Below are 26,108 nucleotides of genomic sequence, written 5' to 3'. Positions count from 1 at the left end.
GCTGTATGCTGTGGTTCAGTTTAAATCCAATGCTAGAAATTACACAGGTAGAGCTACCCAAGGTAGTGATTTAGGCACACAACATGTGGATGCCAATTAGAGGGTACCAACGCATTCTTTGTATTTTCTGCATTATATATATATATATATATAGAACACATTTTTCATTATGAAGACATGCTACATTTAGTAATAACTGTGTATGTACAACACATTTGCTTTATTATAGTTCAATAGGGCATCAATTATTCATTTATGTATTAATGTAATTTATAATGTGTGATAGAATTGAGTGAAGGTGCAATAAAATTCATTAGCTAAATCTTGTGTTTTACATCACGCTTAAGATTACAGAGTAAATCAACATTAATGAACTGGATGAATCTTTTATTGAGTTCAAGCCCAAGTATCAAGTTTACAATATATGTGGGTTTTTATTGGCATCTATCTACAAAGAAGGGACTAGGGGGCTTTTTTCTCTACAGAGAGGGAGGTCCAGCATAAATGCCCCAGAGAAAGTCTTAAAGAAGAAGGTTATGCTGTTCCTCAGAGGTCAATGTCAGGAAAGGTGTGTGAGGGCATTACAATCCAATATATGGATTCCCAACTTTGAACCCTCCTGGTGGGGTTGGCCTTGATTTCCCATTTCCAATTTCCCATTTCATTTAGCGTTGAAAGTGCTTATGGAGTTACTGAATGCTTCCATTCGTGAATCTACTATACCTGCTGAGTGGAAGCAGGCCACGGTTCTCCCGCTTTAAAAAAAAGCTAATGCTGATCCAGAGCAGTTGTCCAACTTTCGCCCTATTTCTCTGCTTCCAGTCTATTCCAAAATTTTGGAAAAACATTAACATTCAACTATCTAAATTTGTTGCCACCCAGAATTTTTAACATCCTTCGCAGTCAGGCTTCTGAGAAGGTTTCTCGACTGAGACAGCGCTTTTGGGGGTCACAGAGAAGTTATGTGGTCACTTGGATGCCGGGGAGACAGCGGCGCTTATTCTGCTTCACTTAAGCGCCGCCTTTGACACGGTGTCTCATCTGGTGTTACTGACAGCTCTGGGGGTTGTTGGCCAAGCCCTTAATTGGCTCAGTGACTTTCTGACCAATCAAACTTTTCAGGTCTTTTCTTCTGAGGCAGCATCGAAAATTCATTTATCTCCTTACGGTGTTCCTCAAGGCTCCATTTTGAGCCCTTCATTGTTTAACATTTATGTTAAGCCGCTGGCAAATATTGCCGAAGAAGCAGGACTGTCTATCTTCTTCTATGCCGATGATACTCAAATAATCTTTTCCTTGTCGGCAAATAGGTTTTCTAGGTCATCTTCTCTTCAGACAGGTCTGAGGAAAATTGCTGGATGGATGGAAGCCAACTCACTGAAACTGAATGGGGATAAAACATAGGTCCTTGTTTTGGGAAAGAATAGAGACCTCTGGGGTCCTCAGCACTGGCTGCCTGAAATGGGAATTTTCCCTATACCCACCACTCAAGTTCGTAATCTGGGTATGGTTATCGACAATCAACTTTCAATGAAGCAGCAAGCAGTAAAAGTGGCTTCTATCTGCTTCAAAATCCTGAAATGGGTCAGGAAGATCCTTTGGATGTTGCCTAGTTCTACACAAAAAACAGTAGCCCAAGCACTTATCACATCTAGACTGGACTACGGCAACATCCTATATTTGGGAGCCAATAAGGATGTGATACGCAGACTGCAAGTGGTGCAGAACGCGGCGGCTAGGTTGCTTTGCCAGATCCCGCGTATGTCCTCTGTTTCTAGCTCTCTTCGTGAGCTTCATTGGCTCAGGGTTGAGTGCCGTGTAAAGTTCAAGACCCTGAGCTATATGTTTAAAGTGAAGTCTGGCAGTGCCCCATAATATTTAAGCAGTACAAAAGGGGGTGGTGATGGACGGAGCATCAGAACCAATCAAACACTCACACCCAGTCAACAGATCTGGGTTTGATCCATCACCGTTCTTTAGCCCACTCTGCCACCCCAGTTCAGACATGGCCATATGCAAATCAGTCTGACCCTGTGCCTCATGGGAACAGTCCAGCCCGAACTGCCAAGCCATGCCTTCCCTGGACCGGAAACAAGCTTCCTAGGACCGGTTTCTGGCATTTCAGCCGTCTTCAGCCAGGCTTGCTTGAATCCAGTGGCAAAGTGAGCAAGGGACTCACGTCTGAGCATACCCTGCCAACTTATGGCGAACAAAGCGGTACAAAAGGGGGTGGTGATGGACGGAGCATCAGAACCAATCAAACACTCACACCCAGTCAACAGATCTGGGTTTGATCCATCACCGTTCTTTAGCCCACTCTGCCACCCCAGTTCAGACATGGCCATATGCAAATCAGTCTGACCCTGTGCCTCATGGGAACAGTCCAGCCCGAACTGCCAAGCCATGCCTTCCCTGGACCGGAAACAAGCTTCCTAGGACCGGTTTCTGGCATTTCAGCCGTCTTCAGCCAGGCTTGCTTGAATCCAGTGGCAAAGTGAGCAAGGAACTCACGTCTGAGCATACCCTGCCAACTTATGGCGAACAAAGCGGTACAAAAGGGGGTGGTGATGGACGGAGCATCAGAACCAATCAAACACTCACACCCAGTCAACAGATCTGGGTTTGATCCATCACCGTTCTTTAGCCCACTCTGCCACCCCAGTTCAGACATATGCAAATCAGTCTGACCCTGTGCCTCATGGGAACAGTCCAGCCCGAACTGCCAAGCCAGGCCTTCCCTGGACCGGAAACAAGCTTCCTAGGACCGGTTTCTGGCATTTCAGCCGTCTTCAGCCAGGCTTGCTTGAATCCAGTGGCAAAGTGAGCAAGGGACTCACGTCTGAGCATACCCTGCCAACTTATGGCGTACAAAGCGGTACAAAAGGGGGTGGTGATGGACGGAGCATCAGAACCAATCAAACACTCACACCCAGTCAACAGATCTGGGTTTGATCCATCACCGTTCTTTAGTCCACTCTGCCACCCCAGTTCAGACATGGCCATATGCAAATCAGTCTGACCCTGTGCCTCATGGGAACAGTCCAGCCCGAACTGCCAAGCCATGCCTTCCCTGGACCGGAAGGAATATGCTACTTACCAGTATGCATCTGTTCTTGGCATGTAGAGCTGCAGAGTCACACACTGAGGATAAGATCGCCATCTGGTGTTGGGCTCGGATGATTGCAGGTTGTTGTTGTCTTCGGAGAAGTCTTTGGTCACGAGGTTGGTGACTCCTCCCCTGGACAACAGTGCGCATGGGCATCCACTCCATCGGCAGATTGTTTTTCGCCATGATGGGAAAAGATGGAGTATATAGAAAAGAAAGAAAGGATGTCCATGTGTAATGTCTAAGTAAGACGGATGCTGGAACAGATACAGGTCCCGGGGAGGCGGGCGGGCGTGTGTGACTCTGCAGCTCTACATGCCAAGAACAGATGCATACTGGTAAGTAGCATATTCCGTTCGAGGCATATGAGCTGCAGATCACACACTGAGGATAGATTATACAGCAGTGCTCCCCTTAGCGGTGGTCGCCTGTATCCGTTGCAGCAGTTTGAAATAAAGTTTTTAGGACAGCCTGGCCCACGGAGGCCTGTTGTTTGGCCTGCACGTCAACACAATAGTGTTTAGTGAAGGTATGCGTGGTAGACCATGTGGCTGCCTTGCAAATGTCTTCTAAGGGAATATTGCCTAAGAAGGCCATAGAAGCCCCTATTTTACGCGTGGAGTGCGCCCTAGGGGGAACTGTGAGTGTACGTTTAGCCTTGAGGTAGCATATTTGGATGCATTTAACTATCCACCTGGCTATCCCTGATTTGGAGATTGGGTTGCCTTTGTGTGGTGGCGCGAAAGCAACAAAGAGTTGTTTTGTCTTTCGAAAAGGTTTTGTTCTGTCGATGTAATAAAGCAATGCTCTTTTAACATCTAAGGTATGTAGGGCCCTTTCAGCTACCGAGTCTGGATTTGGGAAAAAGACCGGTAATTCTACTGATTGGTTAAGGTGGAAAGGGGAAATCACTTTTGGAAGAAATTTAGGGTTTGTCCTAAGAACCACTTTGTTACGGTGTAGTTGTAAGAAAGGTTCTTCAAGTGTAAGGGCTTGTATTTCACTTACTCTGCGCAGGGAAGTGATTGCGATAAGGAAGGCTACCTTCCATGTTAGGAATTGCAATTCACATTTGTGCATAGGTTCAAATGGGGGGCCCATGAGTCTTGTTAGGACCACATTGAGATTCCACACTGGGGCAGGTGGCAATCTTGGGGGAAGAATCCTTTTGAGACCTTCCATAAACGCTTTGATGGCTGGTACCTTAAAAAGGGACAGGTGTTGCCTATTTTGCAAGTAGGCTGCCAAGGCTGCTAGGTGTAATCGTATAGAGGAATACGCTAGATTGCATCTTTGCAAGTGTAGTAGATAGCAAATGATGTTTTGGATGGAAGCATCCAATGGATGTATGTTATTATTAGCGCAGTAGATGGCAAATCGTTTCCATTTAGCGGCATAACACGCTCTAGTAGTAGGGCGTCTGGCTTCTTTTATGATATTCATACAGTCTGGAGGGAGATTGAGGTAACCGAACTCTAAGACCTCAGGAGCCAGATCGCTAGGTTCAGTGTTTGAGGATCTGGGTGTCTGATTTCTCCATGGTTCTGGGTTAACAGATCCGGGGAGAGGCGTAGCTTTTGATGTGGAACTAAAGATAGTTCCAGAAGTGTGGTGAACCACGGTTGACGTGCCCAAGTGGGAGCCACTAGTATTAGTGTTAGTGACTGTTGTTTCAGTTTGCGTACCACAAATGGAACTAGTGGGAGAGGCGGAAAGGCGTACGCAAATCTGCCTGACCAGTTCATCCATAGGGCATTGCCCTTCGACTGTGGGTGTGGAAACCTGGCGGCGAAGGTTGGGCATTTTGTGTTTTCGGGAGTGGCGAACAGGTCTATGTCTGGTTGTCCCCACTTCTGGAAGAAGGGGAGTAGAACCTTGGGGTGTAGTTCCCATTCGTGGATCTGTTGTGTGTGGCGACTTAGGAGGTCGGCCACTTGGTTGTGGATCCCTGGGAGATGTTCTGCTAACAGATAGATGTTTTGGGGAATTGCCCATCTCCAGATTTGCTGTGCCAGTTGGGACAGTTGGAGAGAGTGTGTCCCTCCCTGTTTCTGTATATAATACATTGTCGTCATGTTGTCTGTGCGTATGAGGACAGTTTTGTTCTTTAGGTGAATTTGAAAGGATTTTAGTGCTAGGAACACTGCTAAGAGTTCCAGGTGGTTGATGTGGAGCAGTTTCTGTTGACTGGTCCATCTGCCCTGAGTGGTATGGTGAAGGAGGTGGGCTCCCCACCCCGTGAGAGATGCGTCTGTAGTTAGCACAACTTGTGGAAGAGGCTCTAAGAACGGTCTCCCTTTGGACAGGTTGATGGTGTTCCACCATTTCAGTGATCGAAGTGAGCGACTGTCCACCAACACCAGATCGGTAAGTTGTCCGTGAGCTTGGTTCCACTGTTGTGCTAAGCATTCTTGTAAGGGACGCATTTGAAGTCGTGCGTGTGGGACTATGGAGATGCAGGACGCCATCATGCCTAGGAGCTGCATGAACACTCTTGCTGGAAGAGATGGATGAGTTTGAAATTGAGAGATGAGATTTTGTATACTGGCTATCCTGGCTGTGCTGGGATAGGCAATGGCTTTGGATGTATCTATGGTTGCTCCTAGATACTGATGTAAGTGGGAAGGTTGTAGGTGGGATTTGGGGTAGTTGATAGTGAATCCCAAATCGTGGAGAGTTTGAATCGTGCGATGAGTGTGGAGAACGCATTTTTGGTATGTATTGGCTTTTATGAGCCAATCGTCCAGATAGGGGAAGACATGGATCTGTTGTCTTCTGAGATGCGCTGCCACGACTGCTAGGCACTTGGTGAACACTCTGGGTGCTGTTGTTACTCCGAATGGGAGAACTGTAAATTGACAGTGTTGCCCATCTACCACAAATCGTAGATATTTTCTGTGAGCGGGATGCATAGGGATGTGAAAGTATGCGTCCTTGAGGTCCAATGTGGCGAGGAAGTCTCCCTGCTGTAAAAGTGGGAGGACTTGTTGGAGAGTGGTCATGTGAAAATGATCCGAATGTATATACTGGTTTAGTAGTCTGAGATCCAGTATGGGCCTTAGTGTTTTGTCCTTTTTGGGAATGAGGAAGTATAGAGAATATACCCCTTTTCCCTGATGTTGAAGGGGGACTGGTTCTATCGCATGTTTTTGTAACAGGGATTGAACTTCTTGTTTGAGGAGAGAGAGATGATGCGAGGACATTGGACGTTGTTTGGGCGGTATGTTTGGGGGGGATTGTATGAGTTCGAGGCAGTAGCCAGACTGGATAATTTGTCTTACCCACCTGTCTGTGGTGATGGAAGTCCAGACAGGCAGGAATTGTTGGAGTCGCCCCCCGACCGGAGTGGAATGGTCTGGGGGGAGTGGTGGCAAGTCACTGTTTGGTGGCTGGTGAGGTGCGGGTGTTGTTGTTGTTGCCCCGTCCTCGACCTTTGTTATTGTTTCCCCTATAACCTCCCCGGAAGTAACCTCTGTTAGGGGATGTTTGTCCAGAATTTTTAAAGGTGGACGTGGTCTCAGTTGATGTGTTTTTGGAGCCTCCTCTATAAAAGGAGCGACGAAAGGAACCCCGGTTTTGATGAGACTGCAGTGCTCCCATAGACTTGGCAGTTTCATTATCCTTTTTCATTTTTTCTAATGCAGTATCCACTGCAGGGCCAAATAGCTGCTCTTGGTTGAAAGGTTGAGCTAGAATTGCGGTTTGAACCTCCGGTTTAAAACCGGAAATACGGAGCCAGGCATGTCGTCTGAGTAAGACGCCAGTATTGACCGCTCTAGAAGCAGTGTCTGCTGCATCTAAGGCGCATTTAATGGAGGCATTAGATATTAATTTGCCTTCTTGGATGAGGTCAGAGGCCTGGGACTTAAAGGGTTCAGGCAGATGTTGCATAAGGTCCTCAAGTTGGTCATAATGCGCTCTATCATACCTGGCTAACAGGGCCTGGGTATTCGCAATACGCCAATGGTTAGCCGCCTGCGCGGCGACCCGTTTGCCCGAGGCTTCTAAAAGCTTAGACTCCTTGTCTGGGGGAGGCGTTTCTCCAGTTGTCTGTGAGTTAGCGCGCTTCCTGGCATTTGATACGACTAGGGAGTCTAAAGGGAGCTGGGCCTTAATGTATGCAGGGTCTTGCGGGGCTGGTCGGTACTTTTTTTCGATGCGTGGGTTGAGAACCCTAGCTCGAACAGGGTCTTTAAAGACTTCAGTAGCATGCTTTATGACCCCTTTGATCATGGGCAGTATGTGAACAGTCTTTTGTGACTGCTCAAAGGTATCAAGGAGGAAGTCCTCTTCAATGGCGTCTGTGTGCATAGTAACGCCGTGGAATGTTGCTGCCCTATTTATAAGTTGGCCGTACCCTAGGTGGTCATCAGGAGGGGAGGGCTTGGAAGGGTAGGTAGTGGGGTCAGGCATGTCAGGTATAGGATAAGACCAGTCATCCATGGGTGCTGGGTCTGGGAACGTAAAAGGGTCGTTTGGGTCAACAGGATCATCAAATAAATCAGGGTCCGCCCCTCCCCCTAAGTCATCATTATCATCCTGTGGAGGAGGTGAATGATAGGTAAAGGTAAAGGTAAAGGAGAATCAGGAGGAGGAGGGGGGGACGGGTTAGGAGGTAAAACAGGAGAGGAAGGACGAAGTGGTGAAGTAGCACAGTCCTTTTTCCGTATGGGAGCTGGGGGAGGTGTAGTGTCCAGCTTCCGCTTTTTATATGGGATGGCAGTCACATGTCCCGTTTTAGGATTGATATAGATCCGCTTCTGAGTAGGATCTGGTCGAAAAAGATCATCTGGCTCCGAAGGTGGTGTCTGTGACGTCCGCTTCGGGTCTTTATGAGCTTGTTTCGGCGGGGACGCAGTTGTCGGCTCCGATGATTTTTTCGGTGTCGACTGATTTTTCGGTGTCGACTGATTTTTCGGTGCCGACTGATTTTTCGGTGCCGACTGATGTTTCGGTGCCGACTGATGTTTCGGTGCCGGCTGAGGTTTCGGTGCCGGCTGAGGTTTCGGTGCCGGCTGAGGTTTCGGTGCCGGCTGAGGTTTCGGTGCCGACTGAGGTTTCGGTGCCGATGGACTTTCAGGCATCGATGTTGAAGAACGTTTCGGTGCCGGTGGAGACTTCGGTGCCGAGGAACGTTTCTGTGCCGAAGGAGATTTCGGTCTTGGAGCCTGTTTCGGTGCCAACAATGGGTGTTTGGGTGCCGAGGGTGTTAAAGGCACAATTAGGTGAGGTTTGCTCGAGCCCGAGCCACCCACAGGCTTAGTTGTCTTCGGAGCCGGGCCCGAGGGCGGGGCTTCTGAAGAGGATTTCCGGTCGCGACTGGGCCCAACTGGCGGAGTCTTGACCAATGCTTTTTTGGATGGGGCAGGGGCAGGGGGGGTGGTACTCACACGCTGCCCTGGAGTGATGAGGTCATCGGAATCGTCGGCTTCGGACACGATCTCGAGATCTTCGGTGTCGTCTTCGGGAACATCTTGAGCAAAGATGTCCTCCGGTTCTGGAGCTGGTTTGGCCATAATATGGCGTCGAGCTCTTCGGTCCCGGAGGGTCTTCTTCGAACGGAAAGCGGAACAAGCTGGACAGGTGGACTCGTTGTGTTCCGGCGACAGGCAGAGGTTGCAAACCTCGTGGTGGTCACTGTGGGGGAACTTCGCTCCACACTGGGGGCATTTTTTGAAGGGTGTCCTGTCCATCAGCCACTTCCGGAACCGGTCCGAGTTGATGTCGACGTCGATGAAATGAAGATTAAAGAGTTAAATTGATTGCTGGAAGTTTTCTGCTGGAGCGGAAAAAAGTTCATCCGAACCCAATGGCGGAAAAAAACAATCTGCCGATGGAGTGGATGCCCATGCGCACTGTTGTCCAGGGGAGGAGTCACCAACCTCGTGACCAAAGACTTCTCCGAAGACAACAACAACCTGCAATCATCCGAGCCCAACACCAGATGGCGATCTTATCCTCAGTGTGTGATCTGCAGCTCATATGCCTCGAACACAAGCTTCCTAGGACCGGTTTCTGGCATTTCAGGGCCATCGTTCATTCTTATCTACCTCCACGCTCTCTTCGTTCCTCTACTCAGGCTAAGTTTTTAGTGCCAAGGATCTTGTCTGGGTGGTCGGTCCTTTGCTTATCTGGGCCCCCTTCTCTGGAATTCCCTTCCCCTATTTCTTAGGAAGGAAACTGTTTTCAGCAATTTTCGCAGACATGTAAAGGCGTGGTTATTCAACCAATAGATTGTGGATAGCTTGGCTGCTTGTATTTTTTCCTGTTTAGTTGCGCTGGGAAACCTTTTTGGTAGCTATGCGCCTTATAATTTTAACAAATAAATAAATAAATAAATGATGTGAAATGTGTTTTGTAAGTTGGTAAAATGGAGTGTAATTGACAAAATGTGCTACCTCTGCTGACTTCTGGGGAGAACTTGTTGGCGCATGTGAACGGGGGTGGGGAATATGGCTGTTGTGGAGAAGGTGGTGGTAGTGATTGCCTGTGAGGAAGAGGCTCCAGAGGAGGGCTGGTAGACTTGTCTTCATGCTGTTTAGGCACAGGGAAATGTCCAGGCGGTGGCTTAGTAGATGTCTTCAAAGTATTTCAGTATATGAACCGCCACCTTTGCCTGCAGTCGCGTTCCTTTGCTAGTGGTACCTTGGGCTCTTCGGACCTCAGTGTTGAAAGGGCCCTCGGAGTTGACTTGGCGCACAGTTTGGGCAGTGATCTTGGTGTCAATTTTATCTCCAAAGGGAGAGGCTCAGTGTGCTTTAGACCAGGCTATATTGAGGACTGTCATCACTCGATGGTATTTGTTGGGAGTTTGCTCGGCTACAAAACCTTTTCTTGATGCTGACCAGTGTTGTTCCCCCAGCAGTAGCTCCCCTGCGTCGCCAGACAGCGCTACACGGATCCAGCTGTGATTCTGCTCACCAGACACAATATCAACAGCATGCAATAGGCAGCAATCTGCATTCTTAGGTCAGTCCATTAAAGTTTTTCTGTTCCCCAGTAGAACTAAAAATGCATCAGAAGCTGCAACAATAACAGCATATGTTTGCATGCCTCCTCTTCTGAAGCTTTGGCGGAAAGAGCTTGCAGGCTTTGCTCTCCCTGACATACATGGATACATGAAGCCCAAGCCTCTTATTGTTGGATACCAATGAGGTCCTCATGTCAAAACAGGTCTGGTGTCTTGAAAGAGTATTGATGCTACATCTTGTGCTGTGCTCAGTGGCATTCACACCTGTAATGGATGGTCTTCTTGCACCTGAACCTCTAAACACCAAGCAGATTGCCTCCTTGTGCTCCAGAGACAAGCAGAAGTTAGATACAAATCTGTTGGGAATATGGAGATTTCAAATTAGACTTAGGACAGAATTGGAAGGGCATTTCCTGCAAAACAACGCCTCCCCAACGATCATTCTCAAGATGACCGGAGTTTCCTCGTAAAAGCAGCATGGAAGTCAGAGTAAAAACCTACTCAGCCCTTGATCAAGTGTAAAGTTTTTCTGTCACTGGAGTCCGATTCTCAATGATTAGCACCCACTGGAGGTTAAAGAGAAGAGGTTGTTGGTCCCAGAACTGGAAGATTTGAACATGAAGGCAGAAATATAATCAGAGATGGCGCCTTTGTCCTGGTGCACTGAAAGTATCTTGTGACTCAAAACATTTTTGAAGTACTTGCAAGCATGCGCGTCCAACGCTTGATAGCAGATAAATGCATTGCAAGTACATGAAAAGCTACAAACATGTCATCTTTTTTTGTAGTGTCCCAGCTCTGGAAGAAAAAAATGCAGTGAATGATCCACACAGCCTTTGTGTGAAAAAAAAAAATCACCCTTTCAACATAGTAAGGAGAAAAGGTTAGAGCAGAAAGCGGATTGTTAGCCTTGGAATCCTCATATTCACGGCAATCATAAACCTTCACAAGACTGATAATGGGGTGAAACCGGAGTATCTCCCCCAACTGGCTTAATTGCTGTGCCCTAGGAAGAGAGAGTTCCTCAAGGCACGTTCTAACCTGCCACCCGGATAATTTTAGAAGACTTTGGGGACTGTGCTGGCAATGACTCAAAATGCCGAGCTGGAATGTGGATGGCACCTGATCGACAGGGACTGCATAGTCCAGGAGTTGGGAGCTGTTGGGGTTGGAACCCACAGAGTCACCAAGTCCGATGGAGTAGATGTGGGGAGCTACTTCTAGATTGAAGCTTTCCCAGAATAGTGTGACAGGTGGAGACTATTCGTAAGGTGAGGAATGTGCAGGAAATAAATCGATCAGAAGCACAGGAACCTGTTTGATAAGTGTTTTCTATTCTAATGCAAGGTTTTTTCCATCTCGTATCAGCAAAAGTGGATCAGGAAATATATGTATGCAAGTCTGGTAGCATGTTTTACCTGGCAGTTGACATCCACTTGTGAGTTGCAGAGGAGATACTTCACAATATCGTAGTGGCCCTTTTTGGCAGCCAGGTGCAGGCATGTTGATCCTTCCGCATCCTAGAAAGAATAGCCATCTCAGTTTAGAATAGTCATCTTAGTTTAAAAAATCTGAAATATTACAAAAGCAATGTGTGATGGGTGAACGAGCTGCATATGTTGGTGGAAAAGATGTGGCAATGAAGATTGGCACAGCAGAGGTGAAAGAAGTGGTGTCAGACGACGGGTAAATGAAATTAAAATATTCAAGCATTAGTCATTCTGGCAAAGATTCTAAGCACTTTCAATTTACAGTTAGACTAGAACAATGGCAATGGAATAAAATAGAGAGCATGTTACGGTGCAACTGGAATTTCCTACCCTGAACCATATCCCACACACATCCAGGCGTGCTACAGATTTAAAATGATAAATCTGAGCATTTAGTTCATTTATGATATTTCTACATGCATTTACATTATATGGCGCAAGTACGCTTTACAATTAACTAAGGATATGAGGCCGAGTTGCTAAAGTGCATTAAAATAGATCAAGCAAGATATTCAAAATGAATAGTTTCTTACCTGTCGGTGTAGTTTTGCAGCTTGAAGATCTTTCTGGATTCACTATGCTGTGCATTATTACGCGACCTGGTGGTTGGGTCCGGATTCGTAGTCTTTCGTTTGTTTTTTTGTTGTTTTTTTGTAGCCCAGGTGGGCGTCGACGTCCCACCATTTGGTGTACCTCTCGTGACGTCGTCGTGCTTCCTGCGGAAGTCCCACCTTGGTGCGCCATCTTCGGGTTCTTTTTTCCCTCTTTCTCTGTATTTTTTTAATTTTTTTTTTAACCCTAGGCGTTCTAGTAATTTCCATTTCAATATTTCTCTCCATATCTCCTTGTTCTTTTTATTGTTTGTCCTTCCACCTTCTTCTCCTGCCTCATCTTTCTGGCGAAGGTGGGTGGGTTCGCTAGTGAATCCAGAAAGATCTTCAAGCTGCAAAACTACACCGACAGGTAAGAAACTATTAGTTTTGCAGCGTGAATCTTTCTGGATTCACTATGCTGTGCATAGATTTTGTAGCGGTTTGTTATCTTTGTGGCGGCTGGGTGGAAGATGAGCGTTGGTCGTTGAATATATGTTGAAGCAACTTTTGTCCTACTTGTGCTTCCTTGTTCATCTGTATGTCCACGCAGTAGTGCTTATTGAACGTGTGCACTGAAGCTCAAGTTGCCGCCAGGCATATGTCTTGAATGGGCGTGTTTGCCAGAAAGGCAATTGTTGCCCCTTTTTTCCTTGTGGAGTGTGCTTGTGCCCCCTCCGATAGTTTTTGTCCTGCCTGATTGTGGCAGAATTGTATCGTTAGTGCGATACATCTTGCGATGGTGCCCTTCTTAGTCACTGGTCTACCCAGGACGCTGGTTGCGAATGACACAAAAAACTGCTTTGTTTTCCTGTACTCCTTTGTTCTTTCGATGTAGTGCATCACTGCCCTTATAGCGTCTAGAGTGTGTAGTGCCCTTTCAGCGCCTGTTGTTGGGTTTTGAAAGAAACTTGGTATTTGAATTGTCTGGTTCATATGGAATGCGGACACCACCTTTGGCATGAAGTGTGGGTCCGTCCTCATGACGACTCTGTCCTTGTGTATTTGGATGTAGGGCTCCTGTAGTGTTAGCGCTTACAGTTCGTTTACTCTGCGTAGCGAGGTTATTGCCACCAGAAAGGCTGTTTTCATTGTCAGCATTTGTAGAGAGGCCTTGTGTATGGGCTCAAAGGGCACCTTCATAAGTTCTGTAAGGACTACGTTGAGGTTCCATGCTGGTGGCGGCATTCTTTTAGGTGGCGCTAATCTTTTTGCCCCTTCGAGGAATCTCTTTACTACCCGAGAGGTAAAGAAACTTCCCCCGTCTCACCTCGTGTGTAAGCTACGATCGCCGCTAGGTGGACTCTTAGCGACGACGAGCATAGATTAGCCTTTAGTAGGTGTGTGAGGTATCTAAGCACCGTTGATTCCCTGGTCATTTTATTTTGCATCTTATTTCTGCTGCACCATATTGTAAACCTTTTCCACTTATCCCCATAGCATTTCCGTGTTGTTGGCCTCCTTGCCTCCCGTAGCACTCGCATAGTGCTTTGCGGTAGCTTAAGGTGTGCGAACTCCAAGTCCTCAGGAGCCAAGCCGCTAGGCTGAGGCTCTCTGGCTCTGGGTGTAGAACCTCTCCGTTCTGCATGGTGAGCAAGTCTTTTATTCTTGCGAATTTGTGTGGGGGCCCCTGCGCCATTTCCACTATTTGCGAGTACCATGTCTGTCTTGCCCACTGTGGTGCCACTAGGATCAGCGTCATGTTGCTGGTCCTGCATTTGTTGAGTACCCTGTGTATCAGTGGTATTGGTGGAAAAGCGTAGGCAAATGTTTTTGACCAGCTTATCCATAGGTTTTTCTGGTTGTCTGGATGCGAAGTTTTGGCATTTTGCATTTTGGTGTGTTGCAAATAGATCTATTGTCGGTGTTCCCCACCTTCTGAATAGTTTTTGAGTTTCCAGCCCATTGAGCTCCCACTCGTGGGATGCTGAAGTCTGCCTGCTGAGTCAGTCTGCTTCCACATTGTCCTTTCCTGGTAGGTGTATGGCCAGCAGGTCTATTTTGAGTGGGATGACCCATTTCCAGATCTCCTGGGCCAGGTTGGATAGGGGAAACAATTGTGTTCCTCCCTGCTTGTTGATGTAGAACATTGCTGTGGTGTTGTCCGTTTGTATCAACACTTTCTGATTGTACAGCTTCCTCTGGAAGGCCTTCAGGGCTAGCAGTACGGTTTTCAATTCCAGGTAGTTGATGTGGACACAGACCCCTCACTCTGAGCTTGCTCATGTGTGCTCCCCATCCTATCTGGGATGCGTCTGTGGTGATGGTCACAGTTGGGCTTAGAGGTGTCAAGGGCTTCCCTATAGTTATGTTGTCCCTGTTCCACCATGTTATCTCTTCTTGCACAGCGTGCGTTACAACGACTAGATCCTCCCAACTTCCGTTTGCTTTTGACCATTGCTGTTGCAGCCATTCTTGGAATGGTCTCAAGTGTAGGCGCACATTTGGGACTAGGTGAATGCATGACGCCATCATACCCATGATCTTTCTCGCTGTTCTCACTGTCAGAGCTCGCCCCTTCTGGTAGAGACGCGTCTCCTTCAGCAGGGCTATTGTTCTCCTGTCGCTGGGCATGACCGTTTTGTCTATGGTGTTGATCTGCGCCTCCAGGAAGATCTTCACCTGTTCTGGTTCCATTGATGACTTCCCCCAGTGTATCGAGAACCCCAGGTTTGTTAGTGTTCTTGTCACCCGCTCTGCGTGTTCCTCGCACTTGTCGCGAGTACTTGCTTTGATTAGCCAGTCGTCTAGGTAAGGATACACATGAATCCCTTCCCTCCGTAGGTATGCTGCTACTGCTGCAAGGCATTTTGTGAAAACCCTTGTGGCGGACTTTAGACCGAATGCCAGGGTTGTGAATTGGTAAAGATTCTGGTTGATGTTGAACCTTAACAGGTTTTTGTGGCGCCTGTTCATTGGGATGTGCAGGTAGGCATCTTTGAGATCCACGGTGGACATGAAGTCTCCGCCTCGTATTTGAGGTAGCACTTCTTGTAGCGATGTCATTTTGAATTTTTGCGTCTTTATGAATTTGTTTAGGAATCGTAGATCCAGGATGGGTCTTAGTGTTTCGTCCACCTTTGGGACCAGGAAGTAGTTTGAGTACACTCCCTTGTTCCTTTCTCTGCATGGCACTGGTTCTATGGCCTCCTTTTGGAGTAGTTGCAGCGTCTCTTCTCTGAGTTGAGCAAGCTCTTGACCAGAGCGTTGTCTTTTCTTTGGTTTCTTGTTTGGAGGTCTTTTTTCCAACTCTATGCAGTATCCGTACTGTATGACGTTGAGTATCCATTTGTCTGAGGTTATTTTTTGCCATTGTTGAAGGTAAAGTCCCAGTCTTCCGCCTACTGGTGTTGCATGCTCGTAGGCGTTTGGTTTGTGTACCCCCCTTACTGTGCTTACTTTGTGCTTCACCCCTCGGGGTATACTGGGGGTGAGCATTTTCTTCCGTGCAAAGTCACTTTGATGAGGGTTGGTCTCCCCCTCTTCTTCTCTGGCCACGTCAGTTTCCCCTACCGCGAAAGGACTGGCCTCGAGGCTGGTACTGCCAGTTTTGCTTCTGCTGTCCCTGCTGGCCGTGACTTTCACCCTGCTGTCTTTGCTGGAATGTCTGGTGTGACGTTCCCGGCTGGATTCCTCCCCTTCCGTAGGGTCTCCGAGCTGGGGTGCCTCTTCTCATCTTTCTGAATTGCAGGGCCCCCATGGACCTTGCCGTCTCATTTTCTTTCTTCAGTTGGGTGAGTTTTTCGTCCTCCTATAGCCATCAGCCTGCTCGATGTCTCTGCCCCGTCCAATGCTGTCTTAATGCACGAGTTTGCAATATTCCTCCACCAGATGGGAAGCTCTCTGCTGGTATTGCTCGGGGAGATGTTTGATTAGATCTCCCATCTCGTCTCGGTGCTGGTACTGGTGCCTGTTCAGTAGGGCATTGGAGTTCGCCATGCGCAAGTGCATTGCCGCATTTCTCTCAACCTTTCTCCCGGTGAGGTCCATCCTTCTGCTCTCCTTGTCGGTAGGCGGCCCTGAGGTTGCCGGTACATTGGCCCTTTTCCTGGCCGTGGACGCACTGATGGAGTCAGCTGTGACTGATCCTTTGATATATGGCAGGTCCTGTGAGCAGTGCTTGTATTTCTTCTCTTTTCTGGGAGTGATGGATCTGCAAGTTCCTGGGTCCTTGGACGCCTCCTTCCCTTGGTTCATTACGCTTTGGAGCATGGGGAGGAACTGGCTCCTAGTCTGGATGGGGAGCAGTGTTTCGAGTAGAAAATCTGCTTTCGGCTTCTCCTCGTCCAATTTCACGCCAAAAGCTGCTGCAGCGCTCTTGACGACCATGTTGTATGCCCCAATGTCGTCTGGCGGCGAAGGCCTCGAAGGATAGGTCTCCACGGGCTCTTCGGGATTTTCAGCGTCGATGTCCTGCCATTCCAGCTCATGTGTCGTCGACGGCGCCGAGCCATAGATCGACTGCTGCTCCTCTTCCTCATCTTCTCCCTCATAGTAGGGGTCTTCTTCCTCTTCTTCAGGATCTCTCGACTGCTCTTCGGCGTCGAACTCTTCCTGTTCTTCGATCTCGACGACATCCGTTGATGGTTTCGTTGGGATTTTGATTTTTTTCATTTTCTCATCGAACTCCTTCTTCCTCTGAAGGATGCTCTCCATCTCCGCCTCGAGCCTTCTCTTTTTCTTCTCCATTTCGGAGGCATGTTCGGCGTCTAGCGCTGGTCTTTCCGATGGAGCTTGCGTCGACGCGGCCTTGTCCTTTGTCGCCGAACGCCCCACCTCGTGGGCCTGCTTCGACGAACTCTGTTTCTCTGCGGCCTTCGGCACCTGGGAGTCCTTCTCGAAGGATCCGCTGGGCCTTTCGTCCTTGGATCCACTCGCGGTCGTCGAAATTTTCGGCACCGGTGTTCCTTTCGAGGACTTTGACTCTGTTTTTCGAGAGTCACTCTCAGCTTTTCGGGGCCCTTTCGGGGGTTTCGTACTCGACGTGTCTCCTACCTTGTCAGGCGTTTTCTTATCGGTCTCTGCGACCGTGAAGACATCAGGTCCCTCGGCGATGTCGTCGGTGGAGAGGCCCAGTTCGTACAGCGACGGGGCCTTACCCTTGCCTTCCATGTTGAAGTTGGCTCTCCTCTGCCTTTCTCTCACCCGGAGTGTCTTCGGCGTGAAGGCGGAACAGGCGTTGCAGTCCTTGCTCTCGTGGTCGATCGGCAGGCAAAGGTTGCAGACCGGATGTTGGTCCTTCTGCGCGTATTTGTGGTGGCAGTTACGGCAGAATTTAAAGGGTGTCTTGTCCATTGCGCTCAGAGTCTGAGTGCGCATTTTCCGATGGGCGTCGAAGATTTAGAGGATCTCTGTAGGAGAGTAGGGTCTGCTTTCTATGTTCACCCCCACTTTTTGCTTTTGCTTTACTGGTTTTCGACTTAGATGTGGCTGTGGGCCTGCTAACCAGACCCACAGCCCTGCTGTTCACTCTCTAAACTAATACTATGTACTTTAGGTACATAACCCATTTGGATAGGATCACCTTATTGGCCCCTGTACAGTGTACCCTAGGTACCCAGGGCATAGGTGTACCCTAGGCCTACCAGGGGCTGCAGCATGTATTATGCGACCCCTGGCCTTCCATTTTGACACAACTGGCTGATCATTCAGCTGGGGCAAGGTCGTGTAATCACCCCTTGCTTAGGTGTAGTATTCCTATACCTAACTTACATATAGACACATGTGTACCTATCAGTCACTCCTATGGCAGGCCTTAACAATCCTGGAGGCAGAGTGCTTGGTAACATGTGAGATGGTGCTCTAGCATGAGCTGAGCCTGTCTGCAGCTTTCGGAACCAAGTCCTTATAGCTGTTCTATGATATAGCCTACCATATACTCTTAAAGTGCCTTATAATCTTAGACGGTTATGGTAACTATGGTTTGGCTTTATCGAAACATGTCGTGTAAGGTGTCTAACACTGTGGAATAATACCCCCATGCCATTTCTGGACATGAGGATATTATTCCCCCCTTCTAGAGGGAAAGACATGTTAAAATCATACTTCACTGTTAGCCTCTGACCAAAGCCTCAGCATCACAAAATGGATGCTGCTGCCACGACACAAGTCTGACCTCCTGCAGCTGGGAGTGATCCCAGCCAGGGAGGCCTGGACAATAGGTTTCCTGCTTGGGGAGGTGCTAGCACCTCCCCAGACAGCCTTTAGTGTATTGGGGCAGGGTGGGCTGAAAGGAATGGGGCAGGGTGGGCTGAAAGGAATGAGACATGCCTGGGGCACACAAGGTGTTCCTTGCATAGTCCAGTTCAAACCGGCGCTGGGGCACTCCAGCCCCAGCTCTGGCGCGAAACTGGACAAAGGGAAGTGGGTGTAACCACCCCCTCCCAGGTCCCACCCATAAGGCATGACCTAGCAGGTATCCCAGCCCCCCAGATTAGTATAAGAGTGGGAGTTGGGCCTCAAGACTTTAGATTATCCTGAACCTGCAAACTTGAACAGAAACTCTGGACCTTCGACATTCGACGAAAGAAGAAGACTGAAGAATCTCCCTTGTGGCCAAGGAGTGGCTACCCTGTGCAAACAGGCACCATCAAGAGACTACCCTTTGCTTTGCCCACGTTCTACGAGGAACCGACTGCAGAGCCCGACCAGAGCCTTGACTTCCAGACCTCTCCGACCCTGATCCACATCCACAGCAGAGCTGAGATCCGTGGAGGCGACGAGCGACGTGGGACCGGCTACCTGGGAAAAGTGGCTAGTAACTTCAAGCGCAGCTTCTGAGGCACCCTCAAAGTTGTGCACCGGGGATTGAGAAGCCCCAACCCCAAGCATCTGCACCGAAGATCAGCCCCCCACACTCCACGAGTCCTGCGTGGGGCCCTTCTGCATTTTCCTGCTTATCGCGTATGTCCGGTTGCTTGCCCGCTGGCTAGTGGCCTTTGTGACGACGCACCCTGAAATCTTCTGCGCTGGTTTGGCTCCTCCAGACTGGCTCCCGCTTCTCTGCAAAGAAGAAGCACCCCAGACCTTCCTGGTCTGCACCAGAAGCAAGTCCTCCGTTCTTCGTGGGTTCCGCTTGCCAAGGCTTGGTGAGTCCTAGTCCAACTTCGACGCCGCCGACAGCAAGAGCCTTCGTGGGACAGCTCGCCTCCTGGTCCTGGTCGTCCTCGACGCTTCCTGGTCCTCCTGGCTGCAGCGACAAGCTTCACCTTCACCTGCAATCTTCACGACATCGCCTGGTTCCTTCCTGGTTCCACGTGGTCACTGGCTAGTGACCTTAACTCTGTCCCTTCTGCTTGCAGGTCTCTTCTCTTCTTGATCCCGGCCTTGGGATCCACCGGACACTCTTCACTGACTGCCTGTCAGCATCTTTCTTCAGGCATCCATAGGAGTCGACGACGAAAACCGACGCAACTTCACCCCTATGCACCCGCAGCCTGTGGGCTAGGTAACTTGGGTACTCCGGTGCTCATCAGGATAGTGACTATCCTAGTGTCTAGTTTTCCAGTCTCGACTTCCTAGCTACTCCTAGTGTCCTAAATCTATCGTTTTCTAAACTGTACTATTGCTAGCGACTTTTACGCATTACGCGTGAGTGTTTCCACTCTGCACATGAATCCCGTGGGCCTCCCACTTCCTAACTAAAGCTAGTGTAGTGTAGCCCCAGCGATTCCCTAGGCATAGGCCTATTCTATTTCCTAGACAGTGGTCCTTATACCACTTACTTGGTATATGGTTTGCGTGGCCCCTAGGGCCTAACTGTATTACTTACCTGTGTGACTTAATGTATGCTTAAATAAGACTGTGTTGTACTTACCTCTAATCTCATAAAGAGTGCTGAGGGTTTGACTAGAATAAATACACTTTATTTTATATATATATATCTGTTGTGGTGTCCTTTCATTTGGTATTCAAGGGATTATATATGGTATCACAGCTGGCTTCACATGCCATTCAGAGTTTAGCCTAAGACTGCTCTTGTCCATGCTACCACTAGGATAGCTGGTCTATAAGGTTGACTTTACAACCAATCACCATAAGGGTATTTGGACTGATATAAGGTGTACACTAGAACTAGTGACATCATACATCAGGCCAACTTCTCACAATCTCCTCCTTCTTAGTCGTCCCGGCTGTATGCTCTTACTCTCTGTAGTTTTCTATAAATTCTCCTTCGATGAAACTCGTGTATTTTTCTTCTTCCTTCGTTAAAACTCTGGAGCTTCTCGATGACGATCCAGACCCAACGGCGGAAAAAAGAATACGAAGATGGAGCACCAAGGTGGGACTTCCGCAGGAAGCACGACGACATCACGAGAGGTACACCAAATGGTGGGACGTCGACACCCACCTGGGCTACAAAAAAAAAAAAAGAAAGACTACGAATCTGGACCCAACCACCAGATCGCGGAATAATGCACAGCATAGTGAATCCAGAAAGATTCACGCTGCAAAACTATAAATCTACAATACATGAAAATGAGATTAACAGACTACAAATGGGGAGAGATGAGAAAGATGAAGTAGAATCAAGTGAGGTAAGAACATAGATTTGTCCCTCATCTTTAGGTAAGTAGGGGAAGAAAAGGAGTTAATAGTTGAGGTATGTGCCGACAAGTAAGAGCTTCAAGGGTGTTGTTTTCCTTAAGAGAAAATATTTTAATTGCATCTCACCTCCTCAGACAGGAGTTTACAATGATGGAGCAGCCATAGCATTTTTTTTTTAACAAAGCCAACTGAAATTATTTAGGATAAATATATGATGGAGGTATGCAAAGTACTGATGCCCGAGGGAATTGAATGGTAGGCAATTGAGTTTGAAATACATTTTGCCTTCAAAGACAGCCACAGAAGCACTCTAAATACCAGAGTTATGTTGTCATCCTTTTTGTATCCAGAGAATAATGTGGCAGATCACTGCAGAAGAGTTTTTATTTGTGAAAGATTTGAAGAAAAGCTGTCAATTTTAAGTTCCATAGACCAATTTACATTACGTTTTAATCAGTGTTCTATGGTGATGATGACAATGTCTTTTCTGACTCTAATGTTTATTAGAGATTGAGCTTGATAATGTCAGTGAATACGACAATATTTGCATATACAGTCTCACCAGCATATTGATGGATGGACACTTCTTCCTCCTCTATCCTAACTTGTGAAACAAATTAAGTGATCTGAGCAGACTTTGAAGAATCAAGAAAAATAGCTCCCTGAAAGGAGGAGTTTATTATGTGGCACCAAGTTTTGGAAAAAGACCAGCCGATGATTTTGATATAATTAGCTGTTACCGATTGAGGGACAAAAAATGATAATTTTGATTAGCTGTTGTTCGGAAATTAAAAGAAACGTTTATGCTTGGGGTTTTCATAATGGGATGAGGTAGTCACTTGTTTACATATTACTTAAATGTTATCAGAAGAAATACGAAAATTCCATGCATTTCTACTTAGATGTTAAGATGCGGTTTGTTTAATTAATACATAGAACAGATCTTGAAATTTGTAAAGAGATCTTATTGTTTGTAGAGTCTTCAATCTTTTGTTGAAGTAATCACACTTTTGCAGTAATCACCTCATATGTGTTTTCTTGCCTGCCATTCTTTAATTCCGGTAGTTATTTGGGTCCTTATGGGTTCTCCATTATCATTCTTGCCCTCTGAGATATTTCATTTTGTGGCATACTTCATATGTGAGGACCTCAGATTTGAAACCTTCTTGGCATTTGTTCAGTTTCAGAACGGCCAGGTTGTCAGCAATATCCAAGATGGAATTAATTATGTTCCACTGATAAGTTTACATCAGCAATCAATTCAATGTCAGGTATGGATTCTCGTAGGTAGATTTCTACAGCTTCTTTTGCAGTAGTTTCTTTACTATGGTTTTGTTTTCAGAATTCTTTGGTATGACTTAATGTTAAGAGATTAAGTCTATTTCTCATGATTTTTTAGGGAAAATTTTGGGTTGCAAAGAGATTAGGCCAAGTATTTTCCCTCTTTTGAGAGTTGAAAAGACCGAACTTTTTAATCAGATGTGACATTCTGTGTGTTCTTTGACAATGATTGTATTCTGTTTGAGAGGGTCGGATAGGATCTCAATGAATATAGTTTTTGGGGGCTTGACTGAAAGCTACTTTTAGGACTTCAAAAGAAGAGGATGCTAAGTGTATTGCGGGACATAACAGAATTTCAGAACAAATGCTAGACTGGTGACTACTGTTCTGTTCTTGCTCATGATGGAGTTAGCTAGAAGGCACACGAAAATCAGTGAAGTCAGCTGGAATACACAACTGTTAATAGTTCAGCAATTATGAATTAAGCTTCTGATGTCATTTTCTGGGTTGCTGATCCAATGGTTGCGATATGAAAATAGGTACTTGCTTCAAGGCTACACTTGGCTACCATGAGGGGGTTTTCTGTGCCATGTAAGAGTAACAGAGATGTGTTTTGATTTAAATGAAGACATATCTGACATTCTCAGGCAACAACTGTTGCTTTGGGTGCTTCCTCATCTTTTAAAACATTGGAAGAAAAGTGCAAATAGATGGTCCAAATGCCATTCCTGTTGCCTCTTACTGATGTTAGATACTCATCCATGCAATAATTCTCAACATACACAGTCGCTTTGCAAGATGGCCAATTAGACAGCTTTTATTCCCGCACCGGAGCTTAATCCCGAGTCAACCTGCAACAAAACATGCTGTAACGCTGCAAAAATCGTTGGGGAGGCCTCCCCAATTACTGGAGACCCAGTGAGGACCCCGAGAGCATCTGCCATACAGCCACCGCAAGGCACAAACTGAAAGACCTGTGCCGACTGTGACCCTGATGGGTGCGTGTGAGAAAGGGCCCTCTTTTTGCATGGCTGCCCCATATTTTGCTGAACTGCTGATATACATTGAGTGTGACCGGGGCTCCTGCCAAACAGGTACCGAGGGCCTGTGTTCATTCCCTTAAACTGCATTAAAACATAACCCAATTGGCACACTCTGGCCACATGTCAGCCCCTGGTAAATTGTACCATGGGTACCAAGGACACTGTGGCCAGGGAAGGCCTCTAAGGGTTGCAGCACTTATTGTGCCACCCTTAGAGGCCCTGTACCTTTAGACACACACACACACACACTGTCATTGCAACAACGACCGCAACACCAGCACCCTGCTCGACAACCTCGCCAACCTGGGACTCAAGCAACTGGTGTCCACCCCCACCCACCTCGCCGGACACACACTCGACGCAGTCTTCTCATCCAGCACAGACATAGACTTCAGCCACGCCACAGAGCTTCAATGGACGGACCACAGCTGCGTCCACTTCACCTTCAAGAGAACGACGACCCACCAACACCAGCAACAGGCAGCCCGCAGAAGCTGGAACAAGATCACAGCAGACCAGCTCGCCACCTCCCTGAACCAGCACCCTCCTGCCAGCTCAGCGAACCCTAGCCAAGCCGCCGACAACCTCACGAAGTGGATCAGCAACTGCGCGGACGAACTCGCCCCACTGAGGACCCCGCCTAGCAGACCCGGCAGCAAGAAGGCCCCATGGTTCACCGACGAACTCAAGAGCTCCAAGAAGAACTGCCGAGCCCTCGAGAAAGTCTGGAGAAGGGAACCGACACCAGACAACAGGACCTCCTTCAAACTTGCCACCCGGAAACACCACCAGCTGATCCGCGCCGCCAAGAAAACAGCATTCAAAGACCGGTTGGACAACAACGCACACAACTGCAAGGAACTCTTCAACATCGTGAAAGAGCTTTCCAACCCCAGCGCAGGAAACAACGACATCACCCCATCGCAAGACCTCTGCAACTCCCTCGCTTCATACTTCCACAACAAGATCGCGGACATACATAACAGCTTCAACAACCAACCAACGCACACCATGACCGAACAACCACCCCCCACCACCACCCTCCACGCCTGGACCCCGATCAGCACCGAAGACACCATCCGCACGATGAACTCCATCCACTCCGGATCACCGACCGACCCCTGCCCTCACCACGTCTTCAACAAGGCCGACGCTGTCATCGCACCCCACCTGCGAGACATCATCAACACTTCCTTCGACACCACCATCTTCCCTGAGAGCTGGAAGCACGCCGAACTCAGCGCCCTACTAAAGAAACCTACAGCGGACCCCACCGACCTCAAGAATTACCGCCCCATCTCGCTCCTCCCGTTTCCAGCCAAAGTCATCGAGAAGACCGTCAACAAGCAGATGGCCGCCTTCCTCGAGACAAACGGATCCCTCGACCCCTCACAGTCCGGCTTCCGAGCCAATCACAGCACCCAGACCGCCCTCATCGCCGCCACCGATGACATCCGAGCCCTGATGGACAATGGAGAAACAGCGGCCCTCATCCTCCTAGACCTCTCTGCGGCATTCGACACGGTCTGCCACCGCACCCTAGTACGGCGCCTCAGCAACATCGGAATCCAGGACAAGGCGCTGGACTGGATCATCTCCTTCCTCGACGGAAGAACACAGAGAGTCCGCCTACCACCGTACAAGTCAGAGGCCTCCGAAGTCACCTGCGGCGTCCCTCAAGGATCATCTCTGAGCCCCACTCTCTTCAACGTCTACATGAGCCCCCTCGCGGCCATCGTACGCAAACACAACCTCAGCATAATCTCCTACGCCGACGACACCCAACTGATCCTCTCCCTGACCAACGACCCCGCCAGATCCAACCTGCACGAAGGGATGAAAGAGGTAGCCGAGTGGATGACGACCAGCCGCCTGAAACTGAACTCGGACAAGACGGAGGTCCTCATCCTGGGCTCCTCACCCTCCGCCTGGGACGACTCCTGGTGGCCTCCCGCCCTGGGCACCGCACCCAAACCGACAGACCATGCACGCAACCTGGGCTTCCTCCTGGACTCCTCCCTCTCCATGACCAGGCAAGTCAACAACGTCTCCTCGGCGTGCTTCAACATCCTACGCATGCTACGGAAGATCTTCTGGTGGATCCCCACCGAGACCAGGAAGACCGTCACCCAGGCCCTCGTCACCAGCTGACTGGACTACGGCAACGCCCTCTACGCCGGTACCACCGCCAAGCTCCAGACGAGACTCCAGCGGATCCAGAACGCCTCAGCCAGACTCATCCTCGACATCCCACGAACCAGCCACATCTCCGGACATCTGAGAGACCTTCACTGGCTCCCCGTCAACAAAAGAATCACCTTCCGCCTCCTCACCCACGCACACAAAGCCCTACACGACCAAGGCCCGAGCTACCTCAACAGCCGAGTCAACTTCCACGCTCCCAAACGCCACCTCCGATCAGCCAACCACGCCCTCGCCGCCGTCCCCCGCATCCGAAGAGCGACTACAGGAGGAAGGTCCTTCTCCTACCTGGCCGCCAAGACCTGGAACTCCCTCCCTACCGACCTGCGCCTGACCCAAGACCACCTCTCCTTCAGGAAGAAGCTGAAGACCTGGCTGTTCGAGCAGTAGCGGCACCCCCCCCCCCCCCCCAGCGCCTTGAGACCCTACGGGTATGTAGCGCGCTTTACAAGTGTCACTGATTGATTGATTGCAGGCTGAGTGTTTTGGTGCAGAACAAAGTGAAGAGTCGACATGGCACACATCCCTGTGTGCCAAGCCTACAACCCACTGTCCTGGCATAGGTAAGCCACCCCTCCAGTTTGATGCACTATACGAATGTGAGGGTACAGGTGCATGAGCCCTGTACCCCTACAGTGTCTAAACCAATTCTTAGACATTGTAAGTGCAGTAATGCCATTAAGAGTATATGGTGCTGGGAGCTTGTCATTACGAACTCCACAGCACCATAATGGCTTTACTGAAAACTAGGCAGTTTGGTATCAAACTTCTCAGCACATTAAAAGCACACTGATGCCAGTGTAGGTTTAATGAAAAATGCACTCAGAGGGCATCTTATAAGATGCCCCCTGAAACCGACCTAACTCTGGTGTCCTGGCT

The 26,108-nt window shown here is 48.5% G+C and overlaps 1 protein-coding gene across 10 annotated transcripts in view; it reads right to left on the bottom strand.

The window, feature by feature from the left end:
- The window catches only part of EHMT1 (euchromatic histone lysine methyltransferase 1), a 1,124,912-nt gene that overhangs the window by 372,547 nt on the left and 726,257 nt on the right, over window positions 1–26,108 (bottom strand). For all 10 annotated transcript variants that reach the window (XM_085611576.1, XM_085611658.1, XM_085611650.1 and 7 more), the window contains one exon: window positions 11,495–11,596. In XM_085611576.1, coding sequence (XP_085467702.1) covers window positions 11,495–11,596 — 102 coding nt within the window. The remainder of the gene's footprint in view (window positions 1–11,494; window positions 11,597–26,108) is intronic.

The sequence above is a fragment of the Triturus cristatus genome, chromosome 1_2, assembly GCF_964204655.1.
Source record: "Triturus cristatus chromosome 1_2, aTriCri1.1, whole genome shotgun sequence".
Taxonomy (NCBI): domain Eukaryota; kingdom Metazoa; phylum Chordata; class Amphibia; order Caudata; family Salamandridae; genus Triturus; species Triturus cristatus.
Note: the sequence above shows the minus strand (reverse complement) of the source record. Positions and strands in the feature narration are given on the sequence as shown.